We start from the raw sequence: 15,229 nt of genomic DNA, 5'->3' as shown, positions 1-15,229 counted from the left end.
AGCCTGTCACACTGACAGGCATCTGCAGTGGCGATAGCATGAAGAGCAGGCTCCACAATTGTAAGCACAATCTGCCCAGCTCTCCGCCAAGCAAGAGCCAACCGACCCCCAGTCATTTCCTGCTTCTCATTCCCTGTCTCCTGATGCCACGCCACTATTGTCATTTAGGGCCTTATTCGCATTCACTCTTTCTGTCACAATTCTTCTTAGATGGACAAAACTGCAGGTGGGGCAGATGTACAGTATAATGAGCAGAGAGAATTAGATTTGGGTGAGTTACAGTATTTTGTTTCTGTGCAGGAAAAATACTGACTGCTTTATTGTTACACTGCAATATAGAGCTTACTGTACTGTACTTTGAAGTACAGTACAGTAAAAACCCCACCCAAATCTAATTCTCTCTGCAATAGTAAAATCTACCCCACCTGCAGTGCACATGGTTTTGTCCATCTAAGAAGAATTTTGTCAGAAAGAGTAAATTCGAATAAGGCCCTTAGTCACTCTTCTAGCTTTGTGTGACCACGAACACTCATGACACATGGCCACACCCATACAGTATTTGGTAGAGCCCATGAGTACTGTACCACCAAGAAAAAAATTCTACCTGCACCACTGCTGTACAGTACCTTTTGTTTATTATTCTGTCCTGTAATGCACCTTGCTACTGAACTGTACCTTGTCCCCTCTGATTGTACTGTATGCCATATTATCCATCTGTTGTCAATAAAAGTATTTTACTGTACATGTGGATAACAAGTAGAAAAATGTTGATTCGGTGCGATGTACTGTACTGTAGACAGTCTGTTTTACTGTATTTGTGTGTCTTGCTGAACCCCCACCCCAAACAAATTAAAAAAAAAAAAATAATCTGTGTGTGATTTTTTTTTTTTTTTCTATTCTGTACTGTACTGTACCTTGCTACCTTTTCCCCACTGATTGTACTGTATGCCATATCATCCATCTGCTGTCAATAAAAGTGTTTACTACAGTATTCAGTATTTGCAGTAGCATACAATAAGTTACTGTACAGTATCGTCTCACGCTGGAAAAAAGACAAGGATACATTGGAGTAACAATAAAATATTTATAAATACAGTATGAAAAAAAAAGAAACAACGCCAGAATAACAATTAAATTAAACGAACTAAAAATTGGAAAATGAAATCAATGAACTGGTGCATCAGCACCCGCGCCGCCTCAAGCGCCCTGAGCCGCTGAGCCCTCTGTTGTTGTTCTGTGGTGGGGAAGTAAAATGTTAACGTTACTATAGTGTACTGTATGGTAAGTACTGTACTGTACTGTATTATTATTCTACAAAAGCAATCCCAACCACTGACATACTGTACTGTAACTGTACCTCTATAATTGGGGCCGGTACCCGGGCCAGGCCCCTGCGAGTCTGATCCTGGCCTGTGCTGGCTTATCCACAGTTGGTGTCTTGGGCCCCCATGGACGATTGGCACTGTAGTGGGAGAAAAAGTGAGCATTACAATACAGCATGTACAGAACCTGTTCCACTTAGTGGCCCTTCTTCACTTCAACGGTGGTGGTCGTACTGTACTGTACAGTATGCCATCAAATAAAGCATGCCATGCCAAAAGAAGAAGCTGGTGGGTGGGACAGGCTTTTCTATTGGAATTACTGTTCAGGACTGTGTCAGAGGCGGAACTCAGTTCCCTCTACCATTGGAAACCAGTTGCCCATCACTTTTACACCTCTGGTTACAGTGCAGTACTACAGTAATTCTTACCACTTTCATCGTCCTCCTCCTCATCTTCCTCCAGCTCCATGGCCTCCACCTCAATGATGTCTGAGTGGAGAAAGGAAAATACAGTAGTACAGGAAAAAAAACATCATTTGCCTACTTACAGGTACTGTACTGAACATGTACTGTACAGTACAACTCCATAGAAGAAGGTCCTAATGGTGTAGATTGAAATGTCTACACACCATCTCCAAGCGGGCACCACCCACCTACAGTAGTGTACTGTACAAACAGGCAAGGCCCAAAGTCTGCGTGACACCCAGCGCAGAGCCCCCCCAAAGTGAAGTCCTACACCAAAGGCATTGTCAGTTCCTCCAGAACCACCTGCACTTCCAACCACTTCAACAGCCAACCCCCACCTCCGCATCCCACAAAGCACCCCCTCCACCGGACCACTGTACTCACTGCCTGGCTCCTGGTCCTCCTGCTGCTCCACCTCCTCCTCCTCTTCCTCCTCGGTGTCGAGGAGAACCGCCTCTTCTTCCCGGGTGTGGCCTAGTGATGCTGCATTAAAAATAAAAAAAAATAAAAACATTGTAAACGTACTGTACTGTAAAGTAAATTCCCTTCTACTTTTAGAACTCCATAGAACGGTTGTGTCAAAGTCATGGCCCTCCAATTGTTGTGGAAGTACTGTACACATCCCACCCAGCATGCCATGCCACAGTTTTAACAATCCATCATACTGTACTGTATACAAAAAGTGGCATGCTGGGATGTGTACATATGTACTGTACAACCAGCAAAGGCCCAAAGGCTGCGTGACACTGAATGCAGTGCACCCCAAAGTGAATGCCTTCGCTGAACGGCATCTTCAGTTCCTCCAGAACCACCTGCACTTCCAACCACTTCAACAGCCAACCCCCACCTCCGCATCCCACAAAGCACCCCCTCCACCGGACCACTGTACTCACTGCCTGGCTCCTGGTCCTCCTGCTGCTCCACCTCCTCCTCCTCTTCCTCCTCGGTGTCGAGGAGAACCGCCTCTTCTTCCCGGGTGTGGCCTAGTGATGCTGCATTAAAAATAAAAAAAAATAAAAACATTGTAAACGTACTGTACTGTAAAGTAAATTCCCTTCTACTTTTAGAACTCCATAGAACGGTTGTGTCAAAGTCATGGCCCTCCAATTGTTGTGGAAGTACTGTACACATCCCACCCAGCATGCCATGCCACAGTTTTAACAATCCATCATACTGTACTGTATACAAAAAGTGGCATGCTGGGATGTGTACATATGTACTGTACAACCAGCAAAGGCCCAAAGGCTGCGTGACACTCAATGCAGTGCACCCCAAAGTGAATGCCTTCGCTGAACGGCATCTTCAGTTCCTCCAGAACCACCTGCACTTCCAACCACTTCAACAGCCAACCCCCACCTCCGCATCCCACAAAGCACCCCCTCCACCGGACCACTGTACTCACTGCCTGGCTCCTGGTCCTCCTGCTGCTCCACCTCCTCTTCCTCCTCGGTGTCGAGGGGAACCGCCTCTTCTTCCCGGGTGTGGCCTAGTAATGCTGCATTAAAAAAAAAAAAAAAAAAAACATTGTAAACGTACTGTACTGTACAGTAAATTCCCTTCTACTTTTAGAACTCCATAGAACGGTTGTGTCAAAGTCATGGCCCTCCAATTGTTGTGGAAGTACTGTACACATCCCACCCAGCATGCCATGCCACAGTTTTAACAATCCATCATACTGTACTGTATACAAAAAGTGGCATGCTGGGATGTGTACATATGTACTGTACAACCAGCAAAGGCCCAAAGGCTGCGTGACACTCAATGCAGTGCACCCCAAAGTGAATGCCTTCGCTGAACGGCATCTTCAGTTCCTCCAGAACCACCTGCACTTCCAACCACTTCAACAGCCAACCCCCACCTCCGCATCCCACAAAGCACCCCCTCCACCGGACCACTGTACTCACTGCCTGGCTCCTGGTCCTCCTGCTGCTCCACCTCCTCCTCCTCTTCCTCCTCGGTGTCGAGGGGAACCGCCTCTTCTTCCCGGGTGTGGCCTAGTAATGCTGCATTAAAAAAAAAAAAAAAAACATTGTAAACGTACTGTACTGTACAGTAAATTCCCTTCTACTTTTAGAACTCCATAGAACGGTTGTGTCAAAGTCATGGCCCTCCAATTGTTGTGGAAGTACTGTACACATCCCACCCAGCATGCCATGCCACAGTTTTAACAATCCATTATACTATACTGTATACAAAAAGTGGCATGCTGGGATGTGTACATATGTACTGTACAACCAGCAAAGGCCCAAAGGCTGCGTGACACTCAATGCAGTGCACCCCAAAGTGAATGCCTTCGCTGAACGGCATCTTCAGTTCCTCCAGAACCACCTGCACTTCCAACCACTTCAACAGCCAACCCCCACCTCCGCATCCCACAAAGCACCCCCTCCACCGGACCACTGTACTCACTGCCTGGCTCCTGGTCCTCCTGCTGCTCCACCTCCTCCTCCTCTTCCTCCTCGGTGTCGAGGGGAACCGCCTCTTCTTCCCGGGTGTGGCCTAGTAATGCTGCATTAAAAAAAAAAAAAAAAAACATTGTAAACGTACTGTACTGTACAGTAAATTCCCTTCTACTTTTAGAACTCCATAGAACGGTTGTGTCAAAGTCATGGCCCTCCAATTGTTGTGGAAGTACTGTACACATCCCACCCAGCATGCCATGCCACAGTTTTAACAATCCATCATACTGTACTGTATACAAAAAGTGGCATGCTGGGATGTGTACATATGTACTGTACAACCAGCAAAGGCCCAAAGGCTGCGTGACACTCAATGCAGTGCACCCCAAAGTGAATGCCTTCGCTGAACGGCATCTTCAGTTCCTCCAGAACCACCTGCACTTCCAACCACTTCAACAGCCAACCCCCACCTCCGCATCCCACAAAGCACCCCCTCCACCGGACCACTGTACTCACTGCCTGGCTCCTGGTCCTCCTGCTGCTCCACCTCCTCCTCCTCTTCCTTCCTACAGTACACCGCATTGTTGATCCCTATTCACACACAGCCCCAATTGTTTATGGTGTACTGTACAGTACATGTACTGTAGGGTGTGGATTGAAATGTCGAATGACATAATGTCGAATGTCAAAATGTCGACACCACAATGTCAAATGTGTAAAAATGTCGACATGGGTTAATGTCGACATTTCAAAAATGTCGACTGCCATAATGTCGACTGGGGTTATGTCGAATTGCTCTTTTGGGGTTTTTTTGGCCCGAAATGTCAACAGTGTCGACATGGACACTGTTGACATAGTGAATCGGACCCTCGCATCGCTCGCTTCGCTCGCGATGCTTTGGGCATTTTTACACATTTGACATTGTGGTGTCGACATTTTGACATTCGACATTATGTCATTCGACATTATGACCGCATCCCGTACTGTGAAAGTGCGCCGTTGATATGGTCTGCTGCCCAGGGCCCACACAGACCATATCGACGGTGCTCTCTAGAGCCGCCAACCCCCCCTCCCTGTACCCCCCTCGGTACAGTACTGTGCTTACAGCGCCTGATGGCCTGAAGTCTCTCAGGATCCCTCCTGACCAGGTCACTCCAGCGCCGCTCTAAGGAGCGGATAGACCGCTGACGTCCAGTGTCCCTAAGGATAGCCCTGCGGGCCTTTCTGTAGGCCTTCATTTTCTCCTTGTTGCTGGAGAGAGTCCTGTCTCTCCAGCGCACAAGGTGCCTCAGCTCCCGGGTGCTGTACGGGCCCTCTCTGCGCTCCGCCATTGTACTGTACAATGCAGTGGTGCACAGCATACAGTACAATAAAGCACAGGTGACGCAAAATTTCGGCGCGGGGGTCCTAGACACATGACTTTCATCATGCGCCCAAAACTTTATTTAAAAGAGTTTGGAGATACTAAATCGCTAGGACATACTGTACTGTATAGTTTTATTAAATATCATTCTACAAAATACTGTACACACTGTATTCCAATAGAAAAAACCCTGAGGATGGCCCGCCAGCTCTGGAAGCACGTCTGGCACGGCCCGCCCCTTCGTGGATTCTTTGCTCTGCAGGAGATGTTGAAGTGTAATGACCTGTATTAGCCGACCCCCTCCACCCCTGGGGGGAGGGGAGGAGGCGCTTGACTTCATTACTCCTTGCAAGAGACAATACAGTATTGCAGCGTGTGAAATAGGGCTTTCTTAAACCAGTCACCCCCGGCAAACCTCGCACTGGACGCTTCAACTCATACTGTAACTCTTGGTCCTCGCGGAGGTTCAGTCGCATTAGCGGCTAAATCTCCCGAGTGTACTATCTAGATTCGGCCGCAGATGCGCCTGAACCTCCGTGAAGTCTGGTCTGTCAGGACTCGGCTTGTGAATCCTTCAGTACACATTTAGTGGTCTACGCTAGCTTTATTGATTACTGTGCATTTATAAATAAATAAATAAATAAATGAATGAATGAATGAATAAATAAATAAACATCAAAATTATCTTACAACCCCCTCCCCTCCGTAATCGAACTCGGGCCTCCTGCTTGGATTGCCGCGCAGCTAACCACTAGACTACTGTACGGTCATGTAACCCGTGGCAGGATGTGATGGCAAAACCAGTACCCCTGCAGCCTCTGAGACGCCCCCCTGGCGAGAACCCCGAGGACGGCACGGCCCGCCCCTTCGTGGATTCTTTGCTCTGCAGGAGATGTTGAAGTGTAATGACCTGTATTAGCCGACCCCCTCCACCCCTGGGGGGAGGGGAGGAGGCGCTTGACTTCATTACTCCTTGCAAGAGACAATACAGTATTGCAGCGTGTGAAATAGGGCTTTCTTAAACCAGTCACCCCCGGCAAACCTCGCACTGGACGCTTCAACTCATACTGTAACTCTTGGTCCTCGCGGAGGTTCAGTCGCATTAGCGGCTAAATCTCCCGAGTGTACTATCTAGATTCGGCCGCAGATGCGCCTGAACCTCCGTGAAGTCTGGTCTGTCAGGACTCGGCTTGTGAATCCTTCAGTACACATTTAGTGGTCTACGCTAGCTTTATTGATTACTGTGCATTTATAAATAAATAAATAAATAAATGAATGAATGAATGAATGAATGAATAAATAAATAAACATCAAAATTATCTTACAACCCCCTCACCTCCGTAATCGAACTCGGGCCTCCTGCTTGGATTGCCGCGCAGCTAACCACTAGACTACTGTACGGTCATGTAACCCGTGGCAGGATGTGATGGCAAAACCAGTACCCCTGCAGCCTCTGAGACGCCCCCCTGGCGAGAACCCCGAGGACGGCACGGCCCGCCCCTTCGTGGATTCTTTGCTCTGCAGGAGATGTTGAAGTGTAATGACCTGTATTAGCCGACCCCCTCCACCCCTGGGGGGAGGGGAGGAGGCGCTTGACTTCATTACTCCTTGCAAGAGACAATACAGTATTGCAGCGTGTGAAATAGGGCTTTCTTAAACCAGTCACCCCCGGCAAACCTCGCACTGGACGCTTCAACTCATACTGTAACTCTTGGTCCTTGCGGAGGTTCAGTCGCATTAGCGGCTAAATCTCCCGAGTGTACTATCTAGATTCGGCCGCAGATGCGCCTGAACCTCCGTGAAGTCTGGTCTGTCAGGACTCGGCTTGTGAATCCTTCAGTACACATTTAGTGGTCTACGCTAGCTTTATTGATTACTGTGCATTTATAAATAAATAAATAAATAAATAAATGAATGAATAAATAAATAAATAAACATCAAAATTATCTTACAACCCCCTCCCCTCCGTAATCGAACTCGGGCCTCCTGCTTGGATTGCCGCGCAGCTAACCACTAGACTACTGTACGGTCATGTAACCCGTGGCAGGATGTGATGGCAAAACCAGTACCCCTGCAGCCTCTGAGACGCCCCCCTGGCGAGAACCCCGAGGACGGCCCGCCAGCGTCTGATACCTGTAGTTCTTTCATGGATTGTCTGAGTTTGTCCTTTCATAGATTAGTGCTGTCATGTACTGTAGTACTGTACTTTATTTTAGCGCAAGTCGATACCGTCCAACTCTGGAAAGGCAGGAGGCACTTTGACTTCAGCGCCTCCTCCATTTGCTCACTTGTACTGTATTGTACGTTCACTAGTGTCTCATTTTAATTTACTTTACTGTACTGTACTGTACTTTATCATTTCCCACGAGCACCTCATCGTGCATGAGCGTCTAATCGCGCACGAGCTTCTCATACAGTATAGTAATACGGCGAATGGAGGAATCACTCCGACTGTATCTTGATGGAGCATTAGCCACCCAGTGGTGGCAGATTGTATTACATGGCGAGCAACCATGTCGCTTGGCGGACGCCAGCGCCATAAAAATATCGATGCGCCAGAACCTCCGCCATGGCGTCCAGGCGGCAATAATAAGGCCGGCGCTATCTGTAGGTTGCTGTTACACTCCCTCATTTCCTGTGTTACCTCTCTCACTGTGCAGCACTCACTGGTGTCAGCTTGGTGGCAGCTAGCTGAACCTGTGTGCTGCAGGTGAGCTCAGGTCCTGATATCTTACCCTTTCCCTCAGTGCAGAGACCACGGGTGTCAGCTTGATGGCAGCTAGCTGAACCCGTGTACTGCAAGCGAGGGGTACTGGTTTAGGATATTTTCCTATGGTCTTCTTCATCTCTGACCTAGGAATCTATAGGCCTCCCTCTGTAGTACCCTGTTGGGACTGGGGTTGCCTATAGCAACTAGTACATTCACGTGTCGAAACATTACACCAAGCTCCACTATAGGTATCTCTCCTGTTACCGGAGAGATACTTATTCTCTGATACTGGGAGACGCTCTATCCGTTGGGCTCTCATACTCCCAGCCCCTACCTGTGCCTGTGAGTTCCCCCAGTATCCTCTCTGTGTATTGTGTGTATGCTCCCAGTCTTTTTTAGTGTTAGTACTGTACTTCACTACTGATGTTTGCACTGTTCCTCGGTCTCTGTGAGTCTGCCTAGTACTGCCCCTGTGTCTCCGTCCGTGGTCCTCTCCACGGTATCTAGTTTGTGCACTCCCAGGTGCATTCATACTGCCAAGTGGCCAGGGCCGGATTTAGAGGTCAGGCCGCCCCTAGGCACAATATTTTTGGCTGCCCCCTTGACCTGGATGGAGGATCGCAATGTCCCAGTTCCTGGGTCTCAGATCCTGAGTCCTGGGTCCAGAAACAAATATAACACACACACACACACCCGATACTGCCACTCTAAATACACACACAAAGCATACATACATACTATAAGCACACATCATACATAAATATGATAAACACACTCCATACATACTATAAACACACAGCATACATATAAACACAGATATGCAGAACATACAGTACATTCTCACACACACACATACAGTACATACATTGTTCAATGCAGCCATAGGGAGACTGGGCAACCCGGGTATCCTCCAGCTGGTGGGTCTGCGCTGCTGCAAGCTGTTTCTGCAGGAGCCCGGCGCTCTGGCTTAGGGGGTGGTGACTCCAGACCTGGGGATGATGGCATCGAGCTCCTGGCCCCCACCTCCCTAACTCAAAGTCTGCCCTGCCCGTATACTGCCTGCGGGGAACTCCGGGAGTCTTTGCAGAGAGCTGCAGCAGGGAAGAGCCGAGCCTGCCCTGCCCGTTTACTACCTGCGGGGAGCTCTGAAGTCTGTGCAGACACTGCAGAGAGCTGGAGCAGGGATCATGGATGTGCCGAGCGAGCCTGCTCTGTCCGTTCACAGACTGCGGGGAAGTCCAGCCGTGTAGTGCCGGATTGCAAGCCAATTGGAGCTTGCAGCCCGGCAGCCAATCAGGAGCCGCTGCTGCCTGATTGGCTGCCTGACTGCAAAATCCAATAAGCTTGTGACCGGAGCTGCATTCGTTTGTTTGTATTAGCGCTGCCTGCCGCCCATAATATGTGCCGCCCCTAGGCCCGTGCCTCACGGGCCTAGTGGCAAATCCGTCTCTGCAAGTGGCATAACATATTCTGCAGCCTAAACACTCCTGTTGGAGTGCAGCAGACCCCACTGATAATTGATATTGAAATTGATAGTAAATATTATGGGATTTGGTGCCTTGTATATGTAGAAAAAGAGGGGAAACAAAGTCATCCACCAGATTGTTAAATTTCAATTATTATGTCAGGGGTCACTCACACATAGCTGGTACTGAGGTTGTTACCGTTAATGTATATGATCCGCTCTCTCCCACGGAATTTCCACTGGGCATCAAGGGCACACGACTGCCGCCAGATCAGTTCAGAGTGTCGCCTGGATGTGAAAGCAGACAACCAACCAGGGGACTCAAGCATGCACAGGAGTTGATGTTAAGACTGTACATACCGAATACATATTGGCCCGGGGTGCATGATGTGGCACCCTGCACCAGCCCGCCACTGGCTCTGTCCCCGTCGCTATCTTTATTCAATACTCCCGCGAACCAGGAGCTTGCGGCCGGCAGCCAATCTGGAGCGGTATTAGGAGTATTGGTGGCCACTCCTGATTGGCTGCCGGACTGCAAGCTCCTATTAGCTTGCGGTCCAGCGTTATAGACATGGACGGAGCTGCTGGTTTGCTAGTTAGCCAGTGATTACAAAGCCGGGCAGCGTACAGCACTTTTCTGCCCGGCTGTCATTTCTTTAAATTGCGTCTCCCGACGATCCAATGGGTGGTCCGGGGCACCCCGGACCACCCCCTAGATTCGCCTATGCTCCCTAGTCTGTGGCATTATACAATGACCCATTCTCTGGGGTAGGTACTGTGTGCCCCTCCAGCTGCTGAGGGACTAGATCTCTGTGGTGAGTGGGCGCAGCCAGGCTCCGGGCAGCCTATCAGGACAGGCGCTGCTCGTGCAATGGTAAAGGGGTTGTTCCCAGAGAGGCTGTGGTCGCGGATTGACAGGTGTGTAATAGCTCTCTGCATTTATGCCGAAGTCTAGAGGTTCCGGAACGCCGTTCCTGATGACGTAATTTGTTATCTGAACTTCAGGAACGGTGTTCTGGTCAGTTCCGGCAAAAATATAGCCCTGGTTATAAGGCACAATGATCACCTATGACTACATGCATTTAGGGTGACATTTATTAGAGATCGTTGTTGGGTTTTTGGCGATTTTTATCGCAAAAACGGCCGTTTTTTTATTTTTTTCCCAAATCGACTACTTAATGGGTGGCGATTTGCGGCATAAATCGCACTTTTTGCCGCTAATTCGCACTTTCTGAAGTGGCGATTTACAACATCGCATCCAGATGTTTTCCCATTGAAAAAGATACAAATCGCTAATTTAATGTCTGCCGCATTTGGAAATCGCCAGCAAAATGCGATTTTTGCCCCCCCAAAAAAATAGACCAAGTACAGGGTGGCGATTTGCTTAAAATCGCCAGCGTTTGAGCGGAGAAACGGTTAAATATCTCACAGGTGACCCACATAGCACTTACTAACTCCCCTACATATACTCCCACATGATTATGGACACCTGTGAGGCTGTTTGAGATGGACATTTTGCACAGTGGACTGGAGGTGCTAGTGTGTGAGCTGAGGCGTTTGGAGGAGCTACGCAGGAGGGATGATGCTGCCCACCAGATCCAGGTACCCCGACCACTCCGTGCTTCTCGTCGGTACCGTGCTAGGGTGTACCTGGACTCCCTCTCTGATCAACAGGTGGTGGACATGTTTAGGTTGAACCGACAGAACCTGTTGAACTTATATGAGCAGGTGAGAGATGATTTGGACCCTTGTGGGGGGGCCAACTATGCAGTGTCTGGGCTGCAGAAATTAATGTGCGCCCTCCACTTGTTTGCCACAGGCTCCACTCAGTCTGTGAGCTCATGGGCCTTGGGGGTGTCACAAGCCACTTTCTCTAAACATTTTTCTCAAGTGTTAAATGCATTAAAGAAGCTGTGGCGCACATATATCACATTCCCACGTTGTGAGTCCGAGTGGCAGGACCTGAAGGTGGCATTCTATCGGCTCTCAGCATTTCCAAATGTGCTGGGAGCCATAGACTGCACCCACATTGGGATTCGGGCCCCGCACGTGAGGGAGCATGTCTATTTGAATCGCAGGGGCAGACATTCCCTCAATGTGCAGGTGGTCTGCGATGCCAACCTCAGAATTCTCAGTGTGGTTGCAGGCTACCCCGGGAACTGCCATGAAGCCTATATCCTGCGGCACTCAGCTCTCTGGGACCGTTTCCACAACAACACCATGCCAGAGGGCTGGCTACTTGGTAAGTCACTTACCACTGTTTACATGCTGTTTGCTTACCTATGTCTTTACCTTTAACATCCATGTGTGTAACCTTCTAATCAAGAGTCATTTCTGTTGTAATTGTTTATACCAGCCCAAACAATATAGTATAGGCTGCTACTATTATGTACCAATTACCCACATGATATGTGACCACACAAATCCCTTTACATGTTAGGTGACTCAGGATATGGATGTCATTCGTGGCTCATGACACCTCTGCGGAACCCACAAAGCCCTGCACAGCACCGCTACAATGCTGCACATATTGCTACCTGCAATGTAGTGGAACGCACCTTTGGGGTGCTGAAAAGCCGATTTCGGTGTTTGGACAGGTCAGCAGGTACACTGCTATACCACCCTGCCAAAGTGGTTTTGGTTGTCCAGGCTTGCTGCATGCTGCATAACATAGCTTTGGGTCAACCAAATTATGTAGAATTGGCCCCTGCAGCAGTCGTGCAGGAAGCTCAAACTACTGATGTTGTAGTGCGAAGTACACGGAGGGGGGGATGTGGTTCGTACATTTGGTAACATTACATTTTTCCCTGTCCATGTTAATTGCCCAGAAGCAGACCAACAATAATGGGCAACACCGGCAAGCTACCCCACCACAGCATACTTTATGCCTGGCAACATGATACCACCTATAACAATGTCAAGTAAGTACTGTAGTTTTCTGTGTGTACAAATGTTGGCAAATACAAATTAACATAGGCTTAATGGATGGAGGTGACATGGATCATTGATCTCAGGTGCTTGAAATGTTGCAAAACAAGTGGCGCCTACATACAGTATGCAATTCCCAATGCTTATCCCCTTCAAATGTGACTATTTCCTTAAAATTCCATGACAAATAAGCACACACAACCCAAAGTCCCGTGTCTGCTAAAATGTGACACTACATAATAGAACAATACATGTGACAATACATAATAGAACAGTGTGGATAATCATTTGTAAAGAATGACAACAAGTTTGCTGGATGCAAATAATTTTTACTTGCAGAAAAATTTAGCCATAGGCCATAGCATATAACATTTGCAGGAACAATCACTGCATGAGTGAAGGAAAAAAAGAAATAACATGATACACATGTAAATGCAAAGAACATTATTCATGTTTGAATACAGCCCGGGTATTAGCACCCTTACCACTAGTGGCACCACCACCCCTAGTACGGACACTACGCCGTGGGGGAGTAGTGGGGGACCCACTCATGGGTGTGGAGGATACACTACTGCTTTGGGTAGATGTGGTTTGGTGCTGACCTAACAAAGTAGTTGCACTGAGGCTGATTTGCGTTTGTAGGGACATCAACACAGTTGTTTGGCCATTAATAGCTTGGGTCTGTTATTTATTTATTTATTTATTTATTTATTAACAGTTTCTTATATAGCGCACACAGATTCCGCAGCGCTTTACAGAGCATAGTTATAATTAAAAACACATAACAAATTACAGTACAAGACAGTTTAGGACAAGTACATGGTTAATATGGATAGTTGCACCAGGGGACAGAACACTGAAGCAATTATCAGGGTGGCAGAGGTTTATATATTCTAAGAAAGGCACATAAGGAGAGAGGGCCCTGCTCGTGAGAGCTTACATTCTAAAAGGGGAGGGTTAGACAGACTGGGGTAACACAGAAGGCGAAGAAGTGAGCTTAAACAGGTTAGGTTGAGAGATTGTCAGGTTTTATGTAGGAGGGTGGGAAGAGGTCAGCTTAGTCTTTAATATTTTAAGTCTAAAAAAGCGCTGGGCCATCCAGGAGTAGACAGCAGAGAGACAGTTGGAGATATGAGTGAGGATATAGGGAGAGAGATCAGGAAAGGATCGGTAGATTTTAGTATTATCAGCATAGAGGTGATAGTGGAAGTTAAGTGAGCAAATAAGCTCACCCAGAGAGGACATGTAGAGATAGAGAAAAAAAGGGCCAAGAATAAAATGTTGGGGGACACCTATTGTCAATGGAAGAGCAGGAGAGGTGAAGTCATTAGAGGTACAGCTGTGCATTTTCAAAACAGACAGTGCATATGCAAGCAGAAAGAGTAATAATCAAAGTTTTAGCTGTTAAGAGTTGCACTTATGTTGATTGTAGTTTCCTTCAGTTTCTGTCCAGTTTAAGTCCAGGCTAAGTCTAGGCGACAGTGTGCGGTTGTATATTCCTACTTAGAATCTTCCTACTTTGAATTCTGACAAAATTTCTAAAGCCAGATTTCTATAGCCAGCCAAGGCTTAGTCAGCCTCCTATACTCTAATAAGTAGGTCTGTAAAAGCTGTTTCTAACTTCAGTGATTAAGACCGCACCCAAAGCCCCTCTCCCATTAGAGAAAGTGAGCAATAAAACTGAGATAAGCAAATGGTGAGATGTTACAGACTATGTCCAAGTCACTAGTCAATTTTAAGTCACAATCTAATTTTAAAAATAAATTTGTACATTTACCTAGAAAATGCAGTATACTAATCACAGTGATGCTAGTTCAAATATGACTGTTGCATGAATGATATTTTACCTAGAAAATGCAGTATACTAATCACAGTGATGCTAGTTCAAATATGACTGCTGCATGAATGATATTTTACCTAGAAAATGCAGTATACTAATCACAGTGATGCTAGTTCAAATATGACTGTTGCATGAATGATATTTTACCTGCAATGAGAAGAGAATAAGACGGGAGTTATGTCACAGCAAGTCCAGGCTAAGTCTAGGCGACAGTGTGCGGTTGTATATTCCTACTTAGAATCTTCCTACTTTGAATTCTGACAAAATTTCTAAAGCCAGATTTCTATAGCCAGCCAAGGCTTAGTCAGCCTCCTATACTCTAATAAGTAGGTCTGTAAAAGCTGTTTCTAACTTCAGTGATTAAGACCGCACCCAAAGCCCCTCTCCCATTAGAGAAAGTGAGCAATAAAACTGAGATAAGCAAATGGTGAGATGTTACAGACTATGTCCAAGTCACTAGTCAATTTTAAGTCACAATCTAATTTTAAAAATAAATTTGTACATTTACCTAGAAAATGCAGTATACTAATCACAGTGATGCTAGTTCAAATATGACTGTTGCATGAATGATATTTTACCTAGAAAATGCAGTATACTAATCACAGTGATGCTAGTTCAAATATGACTGCTGCATGAATGATATTTTACCTAGAAAATGCAGTATACTAATCACAGTGATGCTAGTTCAAATATGACTGTTGCATGAATGATATTTTACCTGCAAAGAGAAGAGAATAA

At 47.0% G+C, this 15,229-nt stretch overlaps 1 protein-coding gene across 1 annotated transcript in view; it reads right to left on the bottom strand.

The window, feature by feature from the left end:
- Nucleotides 1-840: 840 nt before the first annotated feature.
- LOC146027242 (uncharacterized) overlaps nt 841-15,229 on the bottom strand; it is a 34,937-nt gene continuing 20,548 nt past the window's right edge. The window contains exons 6-12 of the mRNA XM_083158190.1: nt 9,923-10,011; nt 3,189-3,281; nt 2,680-2,778; nt 2,171-2,269; nt 1,751-1,810; nt 1,358-1,462; nt 841-1,234 (exon numbers count right to left, since the gene is read on the bottom strand). Of these exons, the coding sequence (XP_083014316.1) occupies nt 1,131-1,234; nt 1,358-1,462; nt 1,751-1,810; nt 2,171-2,269; nt 2,680-2,778; nt 3,189-3,281; nt 9,923-10,011 (649 nt within the window). The 3' untranslated portion in view covers nt 841-1,130. The remainder of the gene's footprint in view (nt 1,235-1,357; nt 1,463-1,750; nt 1,811-2,170; nt 2,270-2,679; nt 2,779-3,188; nt 3,282-9,922; nt 10,012-15,229) is intronic.

Source organism: Crinia signifera, chromosome 8 (assembly GCF_055691185.1).
Source record: "Crinia signifera chromosome 8, ASM5569118v1, whole genome shotgun sequence".
In the NCBI taxonomy this organism is placed as follows: domain Eukaryota; kingdom Metazoa; phylum Chordata; class Amphibia; order Anura; family Myobatrachidae; genus Crinia; species Crinia signifera.
The sequence above is the reverse complement of the archived record's forward strand: the minus strand, read 5'-3'. Positions and strand labels throughout refer to the sequence as shown.